Raw genomic sequence first — 21,008 nt, 5'->3', positions numbered from 1 at the left:
ACCACAAGGCTCCTAATATGAAACTTCATTTCTTATTCTATGTTTTTTTTGTTAAATTATATTTTTCTATCAACTAGAGTCCTATTCGTTTGATACATGGGATCAAAAAAGTTCACATTAATTTTTTCTTCTTAAGCTATATTTTCTATCAATTAACGATGTACCCATTCGATACACGAGAACGGAAAAACACTAATGTAATTTTTTTGTCCCATGTATCGAACGGCACTAGTCTCTATATAATAAGGAGCAACAGTTTTTGAATCGTTACATAAATTCAAGAGCTCAAATCTATTTGGTGTTTAATTGATGGTTAAACTTAGCTTTAAGTATTTCTCTCAAGGGCTCAGATTGAGATTAACTTAAATGATGGCCAAGATTGTTTTAGATTAGCCAAGTTTGGCTGCTCAGAAACCCATTGGTAATCACCCACGTCTACCACTTCGTCCTGTTTGCAAACCACGTCCCCCCACCCACTCGTTCAAGGGCAAGAGTCTTAACCAGTTAGACTCCCAATCAGTTCGGTTCGACACAATTATCCAAAGATAAATGCATTTCGATATCATATCAAACGATATCCGATTAACTTGATTTTTGGCGTGGCCAATATTCTCGACGAGCTCTAAAAAATGAACAGTTTCGATCATTGTTGCGGGCTCGAGAAGGGCTTACAAAAGGTCCAAACTGGACCGAACTGGTTGGGAGTCTAACTGGTTAGGACCCTTGCTCACCGTTCACACCAACACCATATCTCCCAAGGAAAATTTTTCAGTGCCGGGTGGGTATCATGTGATGCCCGCTCGACGCATCCGATCTGTCCATTGTGTTTTTGGACAGCTTGGATTTGGAGAGAGAGAAAGTGTTAGGATGAGAGGAGAGAGAGGGTCTCAATCTGAGCAATCCAAAAGTGTATTGGACGGTCCGAATATGCCAAGCGGGTACCACGTGGGATATACGCATCTGACACCAAGCCTCTCTCTCAACAGCACCCCACACACCTAGCTAACCAACTCAAACAACGGGGGATTAAACCTAATACAAGAACCTATACAAGGTAGAAAATTCCTAACAATAGATACCTCAATACAACTAAGACCCAAGAGCTCTGTTTGAGATATTTCAATGACTACATAGCCTTTGGTTCTCAAGAGAGTTGGGGAGGTGCTTCCACTTGCAAACTCTAAGGCGAACATTACCATCAATGCAAGCTAAAACTTCTATCTTGCATTGTCGGTCGGCTTGAAGTTTATGTTATAATTTGCTCCAGCCAAGCTGTATTCCATTTGCCTTCAAACTGTTTGATAAAATGCCCTTATAAAATGCCTGCACTAGGTTTTACCATTTTTGGTGTACTGTCTCACTATTTTTTCCTCAGGCTACCCCTTTAACTACCTAAAGGAATTGCCATAAAAGAGGATCAAAACTGCCACCCTGAAATATCTGCCCCCATTTCTCCATTTACATCCCAGATTTTATCATAGATTAACCTCAATACAAGATTTTCTTCTCGTCTTTTGCCTTTTGCATAACACAAGTTGCGCACGCACCATGTGTGCTTGGCTTTTATAGTATGTATAAGTGTGTGTGTGTGTGTGTGAGTGAATGGTACTAATGGAAAAGTTTTGGCTTCAATTATACATTTTAGCTTTATCTGCAGCAATGCTGTGGTTTTGAAAGGAGAATTGGTTAAGGGACTATTGCCATTCACAATGTTTAAGGCCTTCTTCGTTGCTATAATTATACTTTGCCATTCACAAGTTCTTGTTCTACGCAATGCTTCCCCCAATTTTGATAATAATTTGTGTACTAAACTCACACGTGCAAACCAATTTTCATAATTTCGACATTAATTACACACTTTGCAGATTGCATTGATTCTTCATTTTCATCTAAATCCCGAATCATAGTTCAATAGAGTATAAACCTTGATTTTCGGACTTTTGCAAATTATTTTTTTGATTTTGAAAGAAGAATATGAAGTGGGGATCCGCAGTGGGCCAACGATCAAACCGAAAGACAATGATCTTCTAATGGTACTGTTTGTTTATTTCCGTCTTTCGGTAAAATTACTTTCTTTGTTATGGTTTTTTGATGGTGGAAGCAGTAGCGCTTAAAACTTCCTCCTTCCTTCAATAGTTTTAGGCTTACACTAATTAGTTGGAGCAATTCCAGCTGAGGAAAAAAAGTAGTTGTCTCGGAAAGAAATGTGATCTTGGAAAGAAATGTGATTAAGGTAAAGTGTAAACTCTCAACTTATCTTGCGATTCCTTGAATTGAAATGTGATTCTTTTTACTTCCCAATAGTTTTGTTAATTACAAAGCCACAACTTGGATGTAGTATCCCACTACATCTCTTGTGGTGTCAATACTCATGATTGGTTGTTTAATAGTAAAAACTCTAATGACACCACAACCAACCCTCGGATGTGTGCTATAAATCCCAATTCAAATTTGATTTTTCCTTGGTAGGTTTTCCGATTTCAAGTTTTCTTTTGAGTTTAGGAATTCATTTTTCAGGTGTGATTCAATATTGAGCTTTTGTTGTAATTTTGCATTATCGATTAGTTGTATTCTTTTCCCTCTTTGGTTACATTTGAGATTAATTTCTAAGTTGTGGTTCTTGAATCTCTAAGTTGGGCTTCTGATTACTAAGATTGTTCTCTGAATGTTGAAATGGTATTCCAATACATAGGAACTACCCATGCCATAGAGTTACTGAGGTTTGAGGTGAAGCTACATATCCTTTGTAGTATAAGGCCTATGTATTGCAGTAGTTACTTGAAAGCTAGCACCTAAGCTGTATTTGGTAGTCCAGGTTGCATCAATTTTATTAGAGTCGCCATTAATTTTTGTCATTTGTTAATTTTTTTTGTATCTTTGGGTTGTGGAAGGCTGCAACTTTTTAGTAATTGGTTTCAACTATTGGTGGTGGATACAAAAAGCCATAAACTGGAAATCTAAGATTTCTTCATGTATTGGGTCCGTCATCACGCACATGGTGTGGGACAATTTTAGCACAGTTTTACGCCACATTTTTGGATTATGTATACTGAATTTTCAATTATGGGGGTTTGCCTCATGGGCAGAATATTCATTTTGCTGAGATTCATTCTTCCTTTCGACCTCCAATTTCTACTTTGATATTTCTGCATGTTTCTAATTCAAAGACCTTTCGTTATGGATGGTGAGGATGTTCTGTTCTGATATCCGTTATTCATCTTTGTGTCATCAAGAATAGTTTGTTGCTACGACGTCTACTTGGATGGCAATAGACAGGCGATGCTGCACCTTTTTTGTCACTGTCAATTTTGAGCGAGTATGCTTCATCGATTGACTTGCTTTTTCTAACAATGTTACCTAAGGTAATCCCTTTTAACCATCCATGTTTCATGTGTGTGAATCGTCTTAGTTGTTGAATATTTTTTTGGGGGGGCCTAATTGGTTGGTTCTTTTTCATTATTAGTAACTAGCTAAACCCAAGCAATAAGCATGGATTTGGCTTCCTTTTCTTTTTTTCTTTTTTTTGATAAGCCAATTTTTTTTATTAATCATTGAATTTGAAAATTATAGAGATTAAATGGACAAGGGCACAAGAAAATTAAAATTACTAAATCTCCATAGGTACCCGAGACCTAACCGCTGGTCAAGGCTTCCTTTTCTTTCCTTGAGCAAAAAAAAATAGGTTGAGCTCTATGAGAGAGACAGTTGTTGTCAATATCGTTGTATGTTCTTTTTGTTTTTGTCCAATTTCTAAGAGGTAAATAGAAAAGCTTTGCTTTGATTTGATTTGCTTTCTTCTTCTTCTTCTTTTTTTTGTCAAGGTTTGTTGTTACGGTGGTACCATAGGCAAGGTTCAGTAACTATAGTCGTTGGGAGAAACCAACCATGAGGTTGAGCCCAAGCAAGAAAATTATTTGAAATTGTTATATGCAAGGCAGCAAGGGTTAGTCATGTAAAGCTAATTGATAAAATTGATTTATAGTGGCCCAAGCCCCAAGCTATTCAACTGTATGCTGCCATTGTTTTCCTTCTCTTTTGTTTCCTACTTTTGTAGAGTTAGAAACTCAACATACCCTGTAAAGTCTAATTCTTCTACAGGTGTGAGATCGTTGATTTCTTCAGGCGTTTCGTTGGTACTTTATAGGTATTGGACATTGATCTTTTTGGACATTTCCTATAGTTTTCCAGTGCAATGCAATCGGTAGTGGTGTAAAGTGGTTCATGGTTGACCTACTAAAAACCAAGTTTTGTATATCCGTGGGGTTTGGCTTAGTGGAATTGGTTGTGGGGAGTTACCAGATTTACTGGTGTAGGTGTTTGATTTGGTTTGGTGAAACTCTATAAAAGCACTAACACTCCTAGAGATCATCATATCCATGTCAGACCCTTCAAAGACACATAGCATGTTGGGAACATATACGTGTCCAATAGATTTTAATAATGTTATTAACAAAGAAACTATCATGCAACATTTCAAAATACGGAACCCGTCGAATTCAACTGTAAAAGTTCTTGAGTTTTTTTCTTGGGGTGAAATTGAAAAGAAGATTATTAGTACATACCTTTTGATATCATTTATTGTTTTACTCCATTGAAATGCTTATTGAGCTTTTGATGTGTTTTTTTGTCGAAATTAGATTATTAGTTGTCATTACTATTGATTTTTTTTATTTATAATAATTGGTAAAAAAATTTATGCTTTTAAATGATCCTATAGTTCCAAAATCCTTGAGTTGGACACCGATCGCAGGCACGCCGGCTATCTATATAGCCAAAGCTGGCATATGCAACATCAACATCAAAGGTTAATAGTCCAGCAAGCAAGCCAACTGGGTAGCAACGTACATTCAGGGGTGTCGAAGTACTGTGCCTTGAAGCCATACCTACCGAAGATTAATTAACCTTGTCAGAGTGAGACACTGACCACTAGAATCCACAAGGAGATGCCAAAAAATAGTACAAAAGAGAGGACTGGGAGAAGTGAGGAAAATGCGAGATTAACACAAGAATTTTCTTCTTCGTACGTATACCTAACACGACATACAGGGACAAGCAAGAAAGAAATTGTGCAAGGTGCCATTTTTTTCCCAATAGTTGCGACAAATTCATTCCTTGGTATATCTTGTATAATTCAATTCAACGCTCACATAATTTTTTTATTTGATAACTCTGTGATGATGTCCAAATATGGGTTCTGCTGCTCGTGCCAGGGTGTTCCCTGAACGTTATTGGCAGCAACAACTTAAACTCGTCGTTCGAAATCATGTTTTCTAAAGTGTGATTTGTAATCACGCCTTCAATTGAATGGGCATTTTGTTTGCACATGTGTGTTTTTTAGCTTTCATTAAAAGCGTGATTTATGGCTAACTTAATTTTTTTGCTTAATACGGCTTGACCAACCACCGAAGCGTGTTTATAAGATATAATAAGATTAGTTTTTCCAAAAAAAGTGATTAGCAAATGCGATTTTACTTACTTTTGAAATAAGGTTAAAAAAAGAAGAAGAGAGTTTTGATAAACAAAAGAGTTTTTTTTTTAGTGTTGAAAGTGTGTGTATTTTCTTTGCTAAAAGACAAAAAAATAATATTTGAATATAAAAATGAGGAGTGTGAAAATTATTTTCCTAAAAAAACAAAGAAAGTCCCGAACAGTTAATGAGCCCTTTGCACAAAAGGACGTAGCCTCACTGCACTACAGTCCTGTAGAGAGCGTGCTACAGCATCCCCGCTTCCATGTGTTTTTTCTTAGGTAAATACCCCGCTTCCATGTGGTTTGATATAAGAGAGCTTCGGCCAGAGGTCCATAGTATAGGGACTAATACTGTAATAAGGACATGAATAATTTTGGTACTGCCACCAGGACAATTGGACCCGGTTTCCAAATATAACCTTGTTTTGAAACAAAAGCGGGCACACTTTTCCCCACTCTATTCGATCAAAAACGTTTCCAGAAGAAAAGAGAGAGAGAGAGAGAGAGAAAGAGAGAGAGAGAACGGTTCACGATCATCGTCGTTGCCGTTGTCATCGTCGCCATCCTTCGTCGCCTGCCACAGTCGTCGTTGCCATTGTCGTCGTCGTCGTCGTCGTCCCCTTCAACGTCGTTATCAGCATCTTCCTTCGACTGGTTCGTTCTGCAAATTTACGTTTTGTAATGGTTCTTTGTTCTGCACATTTACGTTTTGTTTCTCTGTTTCTACACATTTAGGGACTACGAACTGCTTTCTTCCAAAAAATTTAGTTTTTGTTCCACATGTTGTTATGGTTTATTTAGGGTTTCTTTGCTACTGATTATGTTTTATTTACGGTTTGTAGTCCATTGGTTAGAGCTTCTTTATAATTTTGCAAGATCAGTACTCTGCATTTTATTTGTTCTTACAAATCACTTGACAAATGTTGTTATTTGTTGCATACTCTGCGTTTGTAGTCCATTGGTTAGGGTTTCTTTGCTACTGATTATGGTTTATTTAGGGTTTGTAGTCCATTGGTTAGAGATTCTTTGTAATTTTGCAAGATCAGTACTCTGCATTTTTTTTGTTCTTACAAATCACATGACAAATGTTGTCATCTGTTGCATACTCTGCGTTTGTAGTCCATTGGTTAGGGTTTCTTTACTACTGGTTATGGTTTATTTAGGGTTTGTAGCCATTGGTTAGAGCTTCTTTGTAATTTTGCAAGATCAGTACTCTGCATTTTGTTTGTTCTTACAAATCACTTGACAAATGTTGTTATCTGTTGCATACTCTGCATTTGTTGTCCATTCTTAGTGTATTGGTACTCATAGCACTGAATCCAGAATGATAACGACATTTGTCTGTTTTATTGAGGAACATCCATAAAACACAAGTTGACTGATGTCTCTCTTGTCTGTTTTATTGAGGAACATCCATAGAACACAAGTTGGCAGATGTCATTATTTGTTCATCTCTGTGCTATACCATATTTGAAGATTCTTACATATAACAACATCATCCGGTGATTTTTGTTCAAATTTTCTGCTGTTTTGTTACAGGAAATGGTGAAAACAAAGAACTCTAATAAAGAATTGGTACTTATAGTAGATACTATGAAACCATTGCAAGTTATTTTGCCTCCAGATAGGATGAGAATGAAGAAGACACCACGGAAAAAAACAGCAGTACAGAGTCCAAAAAAGATAGCAGAAAAAGATGAAGTTAAACAGCCTGCCTCTCAAAAGAGAACAAGAACAATAGAAGATGAAGAAGAAGATGAGCAGAAAAAGATGAAGTTAAACAGCCTGCCTCTCGAAAGAAAACAAGAACAATAGAAGATGAAGAAGATGAAGTTAAACAGAGTCCAACAAAGCGAATGACAAGATCTGTCACACAACAAGAGAGAGATTCTCATAAAATGGACAAGAAAGAGAAGAAGAATGACAAGAAAAAGGGACTTAGCCCTGTTAAACAGAAGAAAAACGATAATAAAGAGAAGGACAAAAAGAAGAATATACAAGAAGAAGAAGTAGAGGATGAGGACGAGGAAAAGGAAGAAGAAGAAGAAGAACAAGTTCACAAGCTAACGAAAAAGGAAGCCAATCAAAAATCTAGGTATGGTTTATGACTAGAATACTACAGATGATGAAATCTGTCATACTACAACATATGGTTACTTTGTGATAATCTGCATATATGTATTCATTCATATACTGACCAAAAACTTTGAAACTCATGCAGGTCTAGTCCAAAGACGAAGCGACTTAGCCCTATTAAACGGAAGAAGAATGACAAGAAAGAGAAGGACAATGTGAAGAAGAACGACAACAAGAAGAAGAAGATACAAGAAGAAGAAGAGGAAGAAGAAGAAGAACAAGAACAAGAAGAAGAAGAAGATACTGATGATGATGATGAAGAAGAAGAAGATTACAAAGAAGAAGAAGAAGAAGAAGAAGACGAAGAAGAAGAAGAAGAAGAAGAAGATCTTCACAAGTCAAAGAAAAAGGCTGCCCATCACAAATCTAGGTATGGTTTATGACTAGAATACTACAACATATGGTTACTGAATCCATTCAAATACTGAATAAAATTTGCAAATTACTTTGTGATAATTTGCATATATGTATCCATTCATATACTGAATTAAAATTTGAAACTTATGTAGGTGTAGTCCAAAGACGCGCGGTAAGAAACAGAAGCAACAGAGGCAAGTGGCAAAAAGGACAGCAGTGAAGACGCAAAAGAAAAAGGGGAAGAAAAAGGTCAAGAAAGAGGTCAAGGAAGAGGTTAAACCTAAGCCTAAACAAATTCAGTACAGGTAATCTAAAAATTTCGACATTTGTCTGTTTTGTTGGCAACATTCATATAAAATAACGACATCTGTCCTATACCAACATCTTCCTGTTATTTTGTTCAAATTTCACACAGGTCGAGTTTTCAAAGTTTTGTGAAACTCTTGAAGGACATAAAGTTCACAACTCTCCAGAAAGAGAAGATAAGAAAAACGTCATTTGCTAATCTTATATTTGCTCTGGTTGATGAGAGCTTGACTGAGGCGTACCTGAGGAAAAGCGACCTGCATGCTCTTTCGCTAATAAGACGATATGAGGGATCAGGAGGGAGGTTCAACCTAGGAACTAAATCAGTCAAGATAACAGCACAAGAGTTTGCACTTGTATTCGGCATCCCGTATGGGCCCAACCGAATTAAACCAACAACAAAACCGAGGATGCCAGAAACAAGGTTTGCTAATGAAATCTGTGTTCGAGGAGGTAGGATAATGACGAATTCAAGTCTGAAAGAATACTTCCAAAAAGCTGTGAAGAAAAAGGATGAAGAAAGTGCAAACGACGTAGCACGTGTGCTAACACTGTATCTTATCTCGACAGTGTTTCTCCCAAGCACAGCTTCAAGGGTGAGCTGGAATTTAATCGAGTTCACTGAAGACTTGGATAAGATCAGCTCCTATGACTGGGCAACATTCTTTACGGATGAGCTCATAAGGCAACTGAACGACAATATGGAAACACCGGCATCAACCGGGGGCTGCATATCAGGGCTCCTGGTAAAATTCTACCCTCTTATGATATCAACTTTTTATCTGTGATAAACTGCCTATATATATACTGGAAGATGTGGTTATCTTTCATAATCTGCCTACATGTATACTAGAAGATGTGGATATCATTGGTCTTCTGCCTATTTTGTGTATTTAAACTAATTTGTATTTTTCATGAAATACAGTATTGGTTCTGTGAGCACGTGAAATTGGTAAGCCAAGGAGATCCAACAAACTTCCCGAGGTTCGTCAAGTGGAGGCTTACCGACCTTAGTGTTGGTTTGGCAAATAACCAGTTGGATGTTCTTGATCCGTTAATCGTGAACGACTCAAAGTTGGAGGCAACGGAATTGGAGAAAGAGATGCTCGGATTTGTTGAGGTGCCGGAAGATGATCATGTGAAGCCAGAAGATGGTGATGACCCAGACCATGATGATGCAAATACAGAGCTTCAAAAAGAAAATGAAATCCTCCGAGAAAAAATCAAAAGGTTGACCGAGGAGAATGAGCAAATCAAAAGGTTGACCGAGGAGAATGAGCAAAAAGATGCTACAATTGCTCAGCTTCAGAAAAGAATTTCGGAGCTTCAAGACGAGACATATGAGGAAACAGTTGCTGAACTCAATTTTGAAGTGGAGACTGCTCATGTTGAGAGGGATTTTTTTGTGAAAGAGGTTGAGCATAAGGAAGTTGAGATCTGCAGCGTGCTCGTAGAGAACGACATTATAGCTGAAAAGCTAGAAAGAGCAGAGGGAACCATTGACGACATAGAGACACATATTATTACCCAACAATTCAAGGTAATATAACCTAATCTTATTTCTAAAACACATCTTAGGTTATATGCTTCCTGGTTTTTTTTTCCCTTTATCTTTCCACAGAACCACACAGATAACCTAATCTTATTTCTTTATTTTGGAAAATAGACAAGTGAAAGTGTGGAAGAAGAAGAAGAAGAAGAAGAAAAAGAAGAAGAATGTGGTCCTGAGCATCAAATGGTACCGGATGAAGAAGTGGAAAGGACAACTATTGAAGCTTTCACGGGTGTACTAGCTGAAAACAGTCCAAAACCAACCAAGAAAAAGAGGAAACAGGTGGACCCTTCATCTCTTGTACAAAACGTGAAAAATGAGACAAGAATAGAGAAGAGGGAGGATGGTTTCGTCTATGAAGACCTAAAGAAGGTAAAGAAGAATAAACAGGAGGAGATGGATGATGTGATACCAAAATGGAAAGTTGAAAAAACAAAATTGGGTAAATGGCTGGAAGAAGAAGACAAAGCGTTGCTGAATCTGTTTTATGACCTAAACCAGGGGCAAGTGAAGTAAGTAAAGATACACTTATTTCATTAATTCCCGATTCCATTCTCTTTGTATAATTCTTTCCTTTTGACATCACAGTGAAGAAGTCTGGACAGACAACGAAACAACTTATACCATAACTTTCAAATCAATAATAAAGCTTTTGGATGAACTAGACATGGGGAACGAGGTAATAGACGGGTACACATCAATGCTGAAAAGGGAGCAGGAAGTTAAACAACTGATGCAAGGAAACAGTGCGTTCTTCACATCCACCTGCTGGGTAAGTACATTGCCCTTTGCCCACAACAAAACACTGTTATGTTCACACTGTTTTGATGTCATTATTTGTTCATGTCTGTGCTATACCAGAAATGCAGATTTTCACATATGTTTGTGTTTATCTAACTAACATACTTTATTCCCACAGACACTTATCACAATGGCAAACCAGTCCCCCAAAAAGTTTCTCATTGATAGCAAACTTGAACAACTCTACAACGAATTACATGACAGGAGCTTAGATTACTTTCGGTACCTTGTTTTCCCGATGAACTCTTCAGGAAATAAGACGAACAAAAACAGTCCATATCATTGGACTCTGCTTGTTTATGATATGCAAGAGCAGGAATGGAAGCATTATAATTCATTGAAACCAAGAAAGAAGGAGAAATCAGGCGACCCTTACCTTAAAGATGCTGCAAAAGTGGTAAAAAACCTTCACCTCTCTCTTATTTGCTTATTTAATCGCTTATAATCAATGACTGCAACTAACATAAAAAATTTACTTTGAAAAAATAGAAAGATGCTGTTGAGAAATTCATGAAGCAATTGGAAGAAAGAAGGAGTAGTCAGCCACAATTCAACTTGCTAACTCCCATAGAGTCAATCTTTAAAGATGGTGCTCAACTAAGAACAGTGCAAGAAGCACCACAACAGAATATTGCTTCGTAAGCTTCAATCAAACTTTCCATAGTTAAGCATATGACGACATCTATTGCAATTTACTAAACTCTATCTCTTGAATATATGCAGGGTTGATTGTGGACCTGTTGTTTGTTATGTCATCAAAAAGATTGCAGAGCTTGAAGAAATACCACAAAAGATTGAAAAAGAAGATGTTTCAGCTTTTAGAGTGCATTTGGTCCACAAGATTTTACATGATGAGCCAAGATCATGGACGAAAGAAACGTGGCAAGACAAAAAACTAGCTCACGATTTTACTTCTGATCAGTAGAGAAATCTGGATTCAGCACTGGTTTAGGAGCAAATTCTCCTCTTTTGTTTAGGAACACAAAATGTGTTAGTGGTTAGTTTAACACTTTGTAGATGGCAGAACAGTGTGTAGGTTATTGGTTTGACAGTTTGTAAGTGATTCGTTTGACAAATGTGTTAGTGGTTGGTTTAACACTTTGTAGATGGCAGAACAGTGTATATCTTGTTGGTTTGACAGTTTGTAAGTGATTCGTTTGACAGTTTGTAATTGGTGACAATCTGGATTTTGATAGTTACATAAAACTTTCATTTTGGCTATGATTGTTGATTGTGGTTGTTGGCTATGATTGTTAACTGTGATGACAAAAAGGCCCGGTGTGGGTTTATTTGTGAATTTCTATTGTGAATGGTAATTTAGGATGAGAAATGCCCGGAGTAGGCTGATATACACTGTTGTTTGTTGCTGTTTTTATTAGTTTAAGACGCAAGGCGTCAGGCTAGGCCATAAAGCAAGAAAACCCTGTCAATTTTTTCCCTTGTTTGCTGCACATTTTCTGGGCTTGGCTTCTTGAGTTGCCATGCTTTCCAAAAATGACATTAATATTGGTACATTTGCTGGATACCTAAGCTGCTGCTGATTTGGAAACTGAAATATGTACATTTGTGTTCATAACACTGATGTGAATGTGCAAACAGATGATGAAATCTTTCATATTCTGTTCGGCTAGGCCATAAAGCAAGGAAATCATGTCAATTTTTTTTCTTGTTTGCTGCACATTTTCTGGGCTTGACTTCTTGAGTTGCCATGCTTTCCAAAAATGACATTAATATTGATACATTTGTGTTCATAACATTAATGTGAATGTGCAAACAGATGATGAAATCTGTCATATTCTGTTCTCTGTATTTTAGCAACAAAACATACAAGACTGAAAAACTGTGAAAATTAGTACGCTTTATTACACCAACAAAATCTTATCTATCATGCTAACAATCAATATCCTAAGAACAAGTTCAAATCGAACGAATCAAATAATACTCAGCAATATCCTAAGAACAAGTTCACTCAATTGGCTCTTTACATCTCTTCCTATTGTGGTTTCCCAACTTTCCACACCTCCCACACCTTATTTGTCTCACCTTCTCCCCCTTTGATCGAATTCTTTGAACCTTAGGTCTACCCCGCGGCCTTCTTGTCTTAGGAGGAAGAACTACACGGTTCTCTTTTGTCACTTCTGGAGCTCCGAGAGTGGGAATAGGATTTATCATACTCTCATACGACAATCGGAAAGCTTCAACGGTGTAAAAAGGATCTATGTAGTTTGAAACTTGGAGGCCAACCTTTTGAATAGCCGTCACTGCATGCACACAAGGAAAACCGTTCAACTGCCATCGACAACATGTGCACGTCCGTCTCTGAACATCAACTACAACTGTCGGAAGGGAGAACACTTCAAAAACATCTTCACTTGCCTTTGCCACAGTCCACGACCGACCTTTGTTGAAACTTGTGACCAACTTCTTATCCATTTCAGGACACACGATGCCATTCCACTTCCATGACTGTTGCCTCCTATCACACATTTGCTCCATCAGTTTAACCCTTATCGTGTCAATTGCATTCAAAATTGGCAAATGACGGGCTTCCAAAATCCATTTGTTGAAAGACTCAGCTGGATTTGAACACATGTCCCCATATCTTCTACCTTCAAAATATGCATTTGCCCACTTGTCAAGTGGCAACGATTCAACAAAATCCTTAGCTTTTGGACCACCAACATTGCACAGTTCTTTAAAAGCTTCCTCATAATCAGAAATCGATGGTGCATATGCACAATAAGAAAACAACTCGACTACTCTGTCCCTAAAACCATTAGACAATCTGCCCTTAAACTTGTCCCTCAAATTACACTTCAGATGCTGCAAACAATACGCATGATATCCATTAGGAAAAACCTCTGGAATACCTTTCAAAAGCCCAGAATGACGATCTGTTATGAATGTTATTGGACGAAATGACAGAATTGTTGACAACTTTCTCAAAAACCAAAGCCAATTCTCGTCAGTTTCAGAATCAGCAATGCCAAAAGCCACTGGAAACAGTCCTAATCCAAAAAAAAAGAAACAAGCAACATTAATCTACATTAATATATTCATGGTATAACATAATCAATGCAAATTAGTCCTTTGTATCTTAGAATCTAAGGAAAAATATAACGTTATCTGTATTTATTTATTAATCTGCTATGACTGCATATCAACAGAAAACAATAGATGTTGTTATCTATATTAAACTTGTCTCCCAATCTTCCAAATAACATAACATAAACAGAAAACCAATATTGAATAGACAAGAAGACGAATAAAAATAACTAACCTTGATCGCCATCTTTTCCTATAGCTCCGAAAAGGGTTCCAATGTACCTCCCCTTCAAAAAAGTCCCATCAAGCGCTAACAAAGGACGGCAGTAATTGAAGCCTTTGATACACGCATCAAATGCTACAAAAATCCTTCTAAAACAATTAGTTTTGTCACAATACTCAACATCAATAACACTTCCTGGGTTTTTCTCCTTCGCTACCTCAGCATACCACCTTAGTAGGTCAAAAGACAATGCATAATCTCCATACAGCTCATCACCTGCCTTCTCAACCCCAAACCAAGCATGGTGATAACTGATTTTACTCCCATAATACTTCTCAAAAAATTTCACTGCTTCTATTGGTGCATAGTTTGTCTTAGTTCGAACTTCCTCCCTAATCTGTTTAGCAACCAACTTTGAACTCATCCGAGGATTCTTCGAACTAGCAAAAACACCAACACAACTGTGATTCTTCTCAAACTCCCTAATACAAAAGAAACTGTTAGATCTCTCAATGGTTGCATGAATAAACCATTGACAACCAGATTCTGTATGTTTTTTTGAACATTCCGCCGTTACTCTAGTCTTGTCATTCTTCAAAAACTTATATACAAATCCGACTTCAATAGCATACATTGCCAGACAATCCCTAAATTCTTTTACTCCGCCTCTAAACTCTTGGCCAACATGAGTAATCAACTTAGCCCAACCAGCAGAAAGACGGACAGTCTCGTGGTGCTGACAAAACCTCTCAAGTGGATCTTCTTCTACTTCATGCATAGTACTACTTTGACCAACTTCAAAACTTCTTCGACATTCAACACTTTCAACAACAATACTCCGATTATTATGATCAGCACAAGAAGAAAGCACTTCAACAACTACATCAATGCAACTAACCCCATACGCACCAGCCAATGCGAACATATTTACAAAATCAGCATCATTATCTAGAACGCAATTGTCATGTCCACCTACAGCATACAAAAGTTGAAAACTAGAGGTTTCCAAATTTGGCCACTTCTTAACCAGACTACGGACAACATCGTCAAAGCAGAAATCTCTTCTAACTGATACGACAAGAGTTTTTGAACCATATTTGCACAGAAGAACAATAGAAGATTCCATACTGGAAATTTAACACCCTCTGCAAGCAAAAAATGCAAAACAAATATCATTATCTGTCCTATTAATCTGCTCCAAAACTTTGAAAAACAAAATATCATTGTCGACATAGATCTGTTCTATCCATTCAGTCCACAAACCGCACAAATGCACACACACTCAAAAGCTGACTTGTAAATTGGATTATCTAATAAACGAGAGAGAGAGAGAGAGAGAGAGAGAGAGAGAGAGAGAGAGAGACCTTCGTCAGATCACAGTGAGAAACCTTCGGCTACAATTCAAACCTTCCAATCGCAGTGGGAAATCTTTGTCAGATCACAGTGAGAAACCTTCGATAGCAATTCAAACCTAAATCTCCAAACCAAACCAAACGAGAGAGAGAGAGAGAGAGAGAGAGAGAGAGAGAGAGAGAGAGAGAGAGAGAGCTCAACAATTGAAACCATGAGAGCGAGACAGAGGAAGCATTGATCGTGAATTTGGTGGATCGTGAATTTGGTCGTCCCCAAATTCACGACAGTGACGACAGCGAGAACTCTTCTCTCTTCTCAGAGTTTAAATCTGGCCTTTATATACTAAGGGTAGTTTGGTCCGTTAATGGACCTAAGGCTGCATACAAGTGACTATAATGGATCCGCAGCCTGTTAAAAGAATTACCCGGACTAGAAGGCCCAATAAGTCTAGACTGTGGACTCTAGCCCAATTTTCTGTTGATATAATAGCTTTCATCACTGTTGCATATATAGGATACACATTAGACTCTGGTAGAATCTAGTTTGTTAGAATTATTTTAGATAGATCTTTCAATGACATTCACCTTAATTGGTGAACGTTATTCCTTTTATGATATTCATTCACTATGATCACTCATTTCTGATGGATTTTTTTTTCCTCGACAAAAGAAATTTTATTAATCTCTGACAAAAATTTTGGACTTTTGCTATTGTAAAAAATGAGAATTTTAAGGAATAACTATTATATTCGGGCCTTTGCTCTAGGCAACGAAATACTCCCTCAGTCTTTTTCTAGGTAAGCAAATTTTAAAAATCAATGAGGCTTTTTAGGAGTGTTTTGTCCGGTTCTTTATAAAGGGTTCGAACCAACTTATGTGGTTACGTACGCTTTGACTAATTTTTTGGTGACTAATCCCACACCATTCTCTAGGAGTGTGTGTAAGGTGCAATTGATAATCGTTTTGTTAGGAACTGCTAGAATTTACCCTCGTGGGTTAGGATAGTGTTTGGACATAATTAATTTTTTCTAAAGACAGGTTGGATATTGTTGATGGTTAGGTTTTTTTTTTTTTACTATTTTTTTCATGATTTATGAGATTAGTTATTCGTCTCGATGTGAGGAATCATAAAAGTATAATATATGGATTGAAATTGAAAAAAGTCTAGATAAACAACCCTAAAGACATTAAACTCAACGAAAAACCATACTTTTTTTTTTTTAAGTTAGTGAACTTTGAGAGTTTTTGGCATAATTTTTACATTTCATATTTCGTTCGTCAATAGGAGCGAGAATTTCAAAAAAAAAAAAAAAATTAACTCGTATCTAACGAAATATAGAAAACGACCAAAATAGCAGGGACAATGATACCAAATATTTATGTTAGAAGATCCACAATGCCAGGCATTTTTGACAAAATGTCATTTTTCAAAAATGGCACAAAAATTGAAATTTCGGTGCCACACCCACAATGCCAAAGCTAGACCTGGGTATTCACGTTGATTAGATACAACTACAAATGTACATATATATCATGTGCAGTGATTTTTTAGACTCCTTTTTTACCATCCGTACTTTGCCTCTTTTGTCTTTATTCATGTATTACCCTTTCATAAGTTCACTTTCCCACACATGAAGGGGCAATAGAGTAAATTCACTCCAAATAAAGACAAAAAAAATAGTGTAGATGGTAAAAATGGGGGTGCTAAAATCGAAACCCAATATCATAATATATGCACCAGTAGAATAACAAACGCACCCTTTGTTTACCGTTCATTTTCCACTACTAGTACTAGCTAGTCCTTCGAAGTTCGAAATTCCAAACTAATACTCCAAACCACATTGTAGAGTGGGGGTGGTGCGGTATGAGTGCTGCATAAAAAAGAAGCATCCTATATCCATTAACACTAAGCATATGCAGCTTTCATACCTGCATGCCATTCCCTTCCAAATGCTCCAAGACAAAAAAAAAATATGGAGAGAGAGAGAAGGGGGGAGAGAAAGAGAGAGAGAGAGATGGAGGGGGGAATGTCGGAACACTTTTTGATACATAGAAGAGAGAGAATGAAAAGAGAATGTTTGAATGTTTTTTATTTATGATTGGGCATATTATTGTTCCAAACAAAGCATCATGACCTACTATACATATGTGAGATTATTCCCACTTCTTACTCCTTGTCCGTTTCTGCTCGGGCCTCTTCCTTTCTCATTCCCCCGAGAAATAAAAAGAGATAATTTGGGGACAACAAAAGTTTGAATGAAAGGATTTCAAGCATATTACGGGTGTAGTTTTTTCAGGCCAACTTTTTTTTCTTTCAACCCTTCTTTTCAAAATTTGTGCGGTTTTGTTTGGCTTGGAATTTCCTTCCTGTTTATGAGGCGAAAACAATTGAAAAAGCTTGAAAATTTTCCAATAATAAGGAGAGTGTTATCTTAATAATTAATTTTGCCTTTTAATTTTAGCGGATAGTCGAGTAGGAACATGATGGCAAATAAAATTTTATATCCTTCCGAACTAGCAGGTTTGATTCTCACCGCAACAAATAACTATTGGATCCACGAGATATTTGCACATCGTTCTAACCTAACTATTGCCCTATCGGCCTCTAGTGTCCAAGTCATTTCCACTATCCATAAACCTGACCTCTTTCAAGACCTCGATTTAGTCGAGATGCATGTGGAATAACCCAAAACACTTGATTATAAAAAATTGACTTTAAATTTAAACAAAATCAGAATTTACCATATATTTTGTAAGCTGCAATAAATTACTAAAAATGTTGATATCAATTAGAGAGCCCACCCAAAAAAGTGGCACCCATAATGTAGATTCGTCTCCAAAATCCAAAAGGGGCTTTAGTTTTGGGGACAAGCTGGACAGAGCATATCAGTACCCCAATTCCATTATTCCTGCAAACACACCCTTCCATGTGCTAGTTGCTAATCAACTTTTGTCCTCTCTCTCCCACCCTTTTCTTCTTTATCTCCACTTTGGCCTCCCTCCTTTCACACACATTCAACCAAAGTACTCATTAGATTGACCACCCTGTCTTTTCCTCTTGGACTATTCATCTTAGCTCCTGATTCCCCGATCAGCCTCTTGGAATGAATTTAGTATCAATTAAAACAAACAGGACTCCCCAAAATTGACTAAAATACCCTTATCGTACTCATGCTGTATATATAAGCATGCAGGTTATATTGGTGGTTGAATGAGCAAAAACAGCTCAAATGGGTATGGAAAGTAGTGATCAAGTAGTCATTCACTCCTCCATTGCGCTGTTGCAGGAGCGGTTCAAGAGATTGAGGAGGGTGAAGGAGATGAGACAGAGGAAGGAAATGCTGAGAAAGTTATGGGAATCTGAAAATTATAGCAACCATTCCAGTAATAATCCTACTGAAACTACCCATTTTAAGCCATCAACCAAGTGTTTTTTTGAAAAAGATCAAACAGTACTAAACCCTCCACCGAGGCATTCGGTTTCTCTGTCCCTCTGGCCTAGCTCAGAAATCAAACACAACAGCTTCAGGGGAGTTGATATCAAACCAGAATTGGTGAAATCGTGGCTCACTGATAAGCCCTCGTTGCGCGCCCCGCCGAGCAGATTCAAGGGCTCGGATTCTGAAGTTGATACCTCTCTTCATCTTTAGCCTACTTATATCTATACTCCTTTTTTCTTTGGTAATGTACTGATGTTTTAGTAATGGATGATCTTTGGCAATGGTTTCTGTGCTAATGGATGATCTTTGGCAGATTATATATATATATTCAGAACTTTTATGCATTATATCTTGCACTATCATTGCTGTGGAAAGAATTTATTTGTGCAGAAGAGATATTTTAACTGGTGTGTTTTGCGCACGAAAACGCGATAATATGAATTTTCTTTCATGCCTCAGTTGAGACTTTCAAAAAATAGGGCTTCGTTGTAGGAAATTTGCAAGGGTGGAGTAGGTTTCGTCAACTTAATTGTATTAATACGGTTAATCGAGGACAACTAGTTTAGGGATTTTGTGGCTGCAACTAGTTGTAGTAAGGCTGTGGGTTCAACTCTTGTGGATACCAAGTCGGATTGGGCTTAGGATATATTGAGTAGATTCTCCATAACACACGACTAAAGAAAACTATTGCATTAGTACATTAGAACCATTGATGCAAGGACAAGAAATGGAATTCAAATAAAGCTGAATCCATTCATTGTTTTGGGCCAATGCCGTTTTCTATTTCGCTCTCAACAGTTCATCCAGTTCATTCAAATCTCACTCTGTGTTTATTATTTAGGAGTGGTGGTGGTGGCGGCATCGGCGGTGGTGTTGGAGTGGTGGTTGTGTAATGTAATCAGGGATGAAACCAGGAGAGGTCTAGTGGCGGCGGCCACCATGACAAGAATTTTTGAAAATGCAATTATTATATGTGAAAAAATAATTTTATCCTCAACTTATATAGTCTTACCACTGCTAGGTTTTTTCTTTACTTTTTATTCTATACTAATCATAAATCTTCTACTTTTTTTTTTCAAGAAAGGATATACCCAAAAAACTATTCCAAAACTAAATTCAGTGGGCCAAAGTGAAATAATATAAATGATGATGTGTAATTAAAAAAAAAACTCCACACTCTAACCCTAAAACAGTTTAACCTAAAAAATTAAGGAAATTTAATTATAATGTCACTCCCCAAATTTATAAGTCACTCCCAAAAAGGGAATGCAGTTATCAATTTGGAAAATTCATATTGGGGTCTTTCATATAGGGATCTGGGGAGTGACATTATCGATGCCAAAAATTAAAGGCTTTGTTCAGTTAACCGTTTAGTTTTAGTTTTGCTTTCAACCATTATCCTATTTCTTTCTCCAATCGTTACCTTATTTTTTCAATTATTACTTTCTCATCTCTCTCTATCTCTCTCCAATCATTACTCATATCTTCAATCATTAGTCTTTTTTTGTACTCCATATGCAAAAACATTTTACTATAGTTTTTGTTATGTTATTTTATTTTTTTGTGGAGCTGATAACTATTAATATTGTAATGCATCTTTTTATTTTTTTAGTGTATATTTCGCCACCGATAGGGTAAAATCCTTGTTCCATCCCTGGACTAATGTTGGTGGTGGTGGCGGAGTGATAGTGGCGTGATGGTGGGAGATGGTGGTGGAGTGATGGTGATGGTCGTGAAGTGATGGTCGTGAAGTGATAGTGGAGTAGGGGTGGTGGTGAGAGTGGTTGTGGTGGTTGAATGCAAGCACACAAAAATTCAGTCAGAATTAAGTAGCTCGAAGCTACTTAATTTTTTCAAACTTTTTAGCCTATATTTTAAGTGATACTTAATTTGTTAAGTAATGTAAAATATGGTTATTAGACATACTTAATCAGTTATTAATTCTTTTAGCCTATATTTTAAGTGATACTTAATTTGTTAAGTAATGTAAAATATGATTATTAGACATACTTAATCAGTTATTAATTCCAGGGAAAAAATTAATTATTAATTAATTGATTCAATTTTAAGTACTAAATTTAAGTTATCAAACAACTCCTAAAAAATCACTCATAGCCTGAATTTAAAAAATTGCGAGCATGATATTGAGTTATTCTCTACAAGTCAATAAGGAACATATAGACTGGAAAAACCCGGCCCACTGAAAGGTGTCACCCAGGTAAACTGATTTTTTGTTGTCACTATTCACTCTGCTTGTTCATAGGCTTTGAGCGATAATAGTACAATGACTGCATTTGACTAGTACATTGTGGTGAGCTCAAATCCTA

The 21,008-nt window shown here is 37.0% G+C and overlaps 4 protein-coding genes across 4 annotated transcripts in view; 2 read left to right on the top strand and 2 right to left on the bottom strand.

Moving 5' to 3' along the window:
- Positions 1 to 21,008, bottom strand: part of LOC131312870 (protein PYRICULARIA ORYZAE RESISTANCE 21-like) — a 98,938-nt gene that overhangs the window by 58,546 nt on the left and 19,384 nt on the right. The window lies entirely within an intron of this gene.
- Positions 7,368 to 11,597, top strand: LOC131313973 (uncharacterized). Its single transcript, XM_058342469.1, has 9 exons — positions 7,368 to 7,564; positions 8,115 to 8,267; positions 8,378 to 9,014; positions 9,194 to 9,498; positions 9,529 to 9,808; positions 9,935 to 10,332; positions 10,409 to 11,018; positions 11,111 to 11,259; positions 11,345 to 11,597. Exons 1-7 carry the CDS (start codon positions 7,368 to 7,370, stop codon positions 10,719 to 10,721), a joined length of 2,283 nt encoding a protein of 760 aa, XP_058198452.1. The 3' UTR covers positions 10,722 to 11,018; positions 11,111 to 11,259; positions 11,345 to 11,597.
- Positions 12,538 to 15,042, bottom strand: LOC131312868 (uncharacterized). The gene is made up of 2 exons (XM_058340870.1): positions 13,902 to 15,042; positions 12,538 to 13,629 (listed from the first exon to the last, which is right to left on the bottom strand). Exons 1-2 carry the CDS (start codon positions 15,013 to 15,015, stop codon positions 12,587 to 12,589), a joined length of 2,157 nt encoding a protein of 718 aa, XP_058196853.1. The 5' UTR covers positions 15,016 to 15,042; the 3' UTR covers positions 12,538 to 12,586.
- On the top strand, positions 18,472 to 18,891 carry LOC131313972 (uncharacterized). Its single transcript, XM_058342468.1, has one exon. The coding sequence runs from the start codon at positions 18,472 to 18,474 to the stop codon at positions 18,889 to 18,891; it is 420 nt and encodes a 139-aa protein (XP_058198451.1).

Source organism: Rhododendron vialii, chromosome 13a, assembly GCF_030253575.1.
Source record: "Rhododendron vialii isolate Sample 1 chromosome 13a, ASM3025357v1".
NCBI lineage: Eukaryota > Viridiplantae > Streptophyta > Magnoliopsida > Ericales > Ericaceae > Rhododendron > Rhododendron vialii.
Note: the sequence above shows the minus strand (reverse complement) of the source record. Positions and strands in the feature narration are given on the sequence as shown.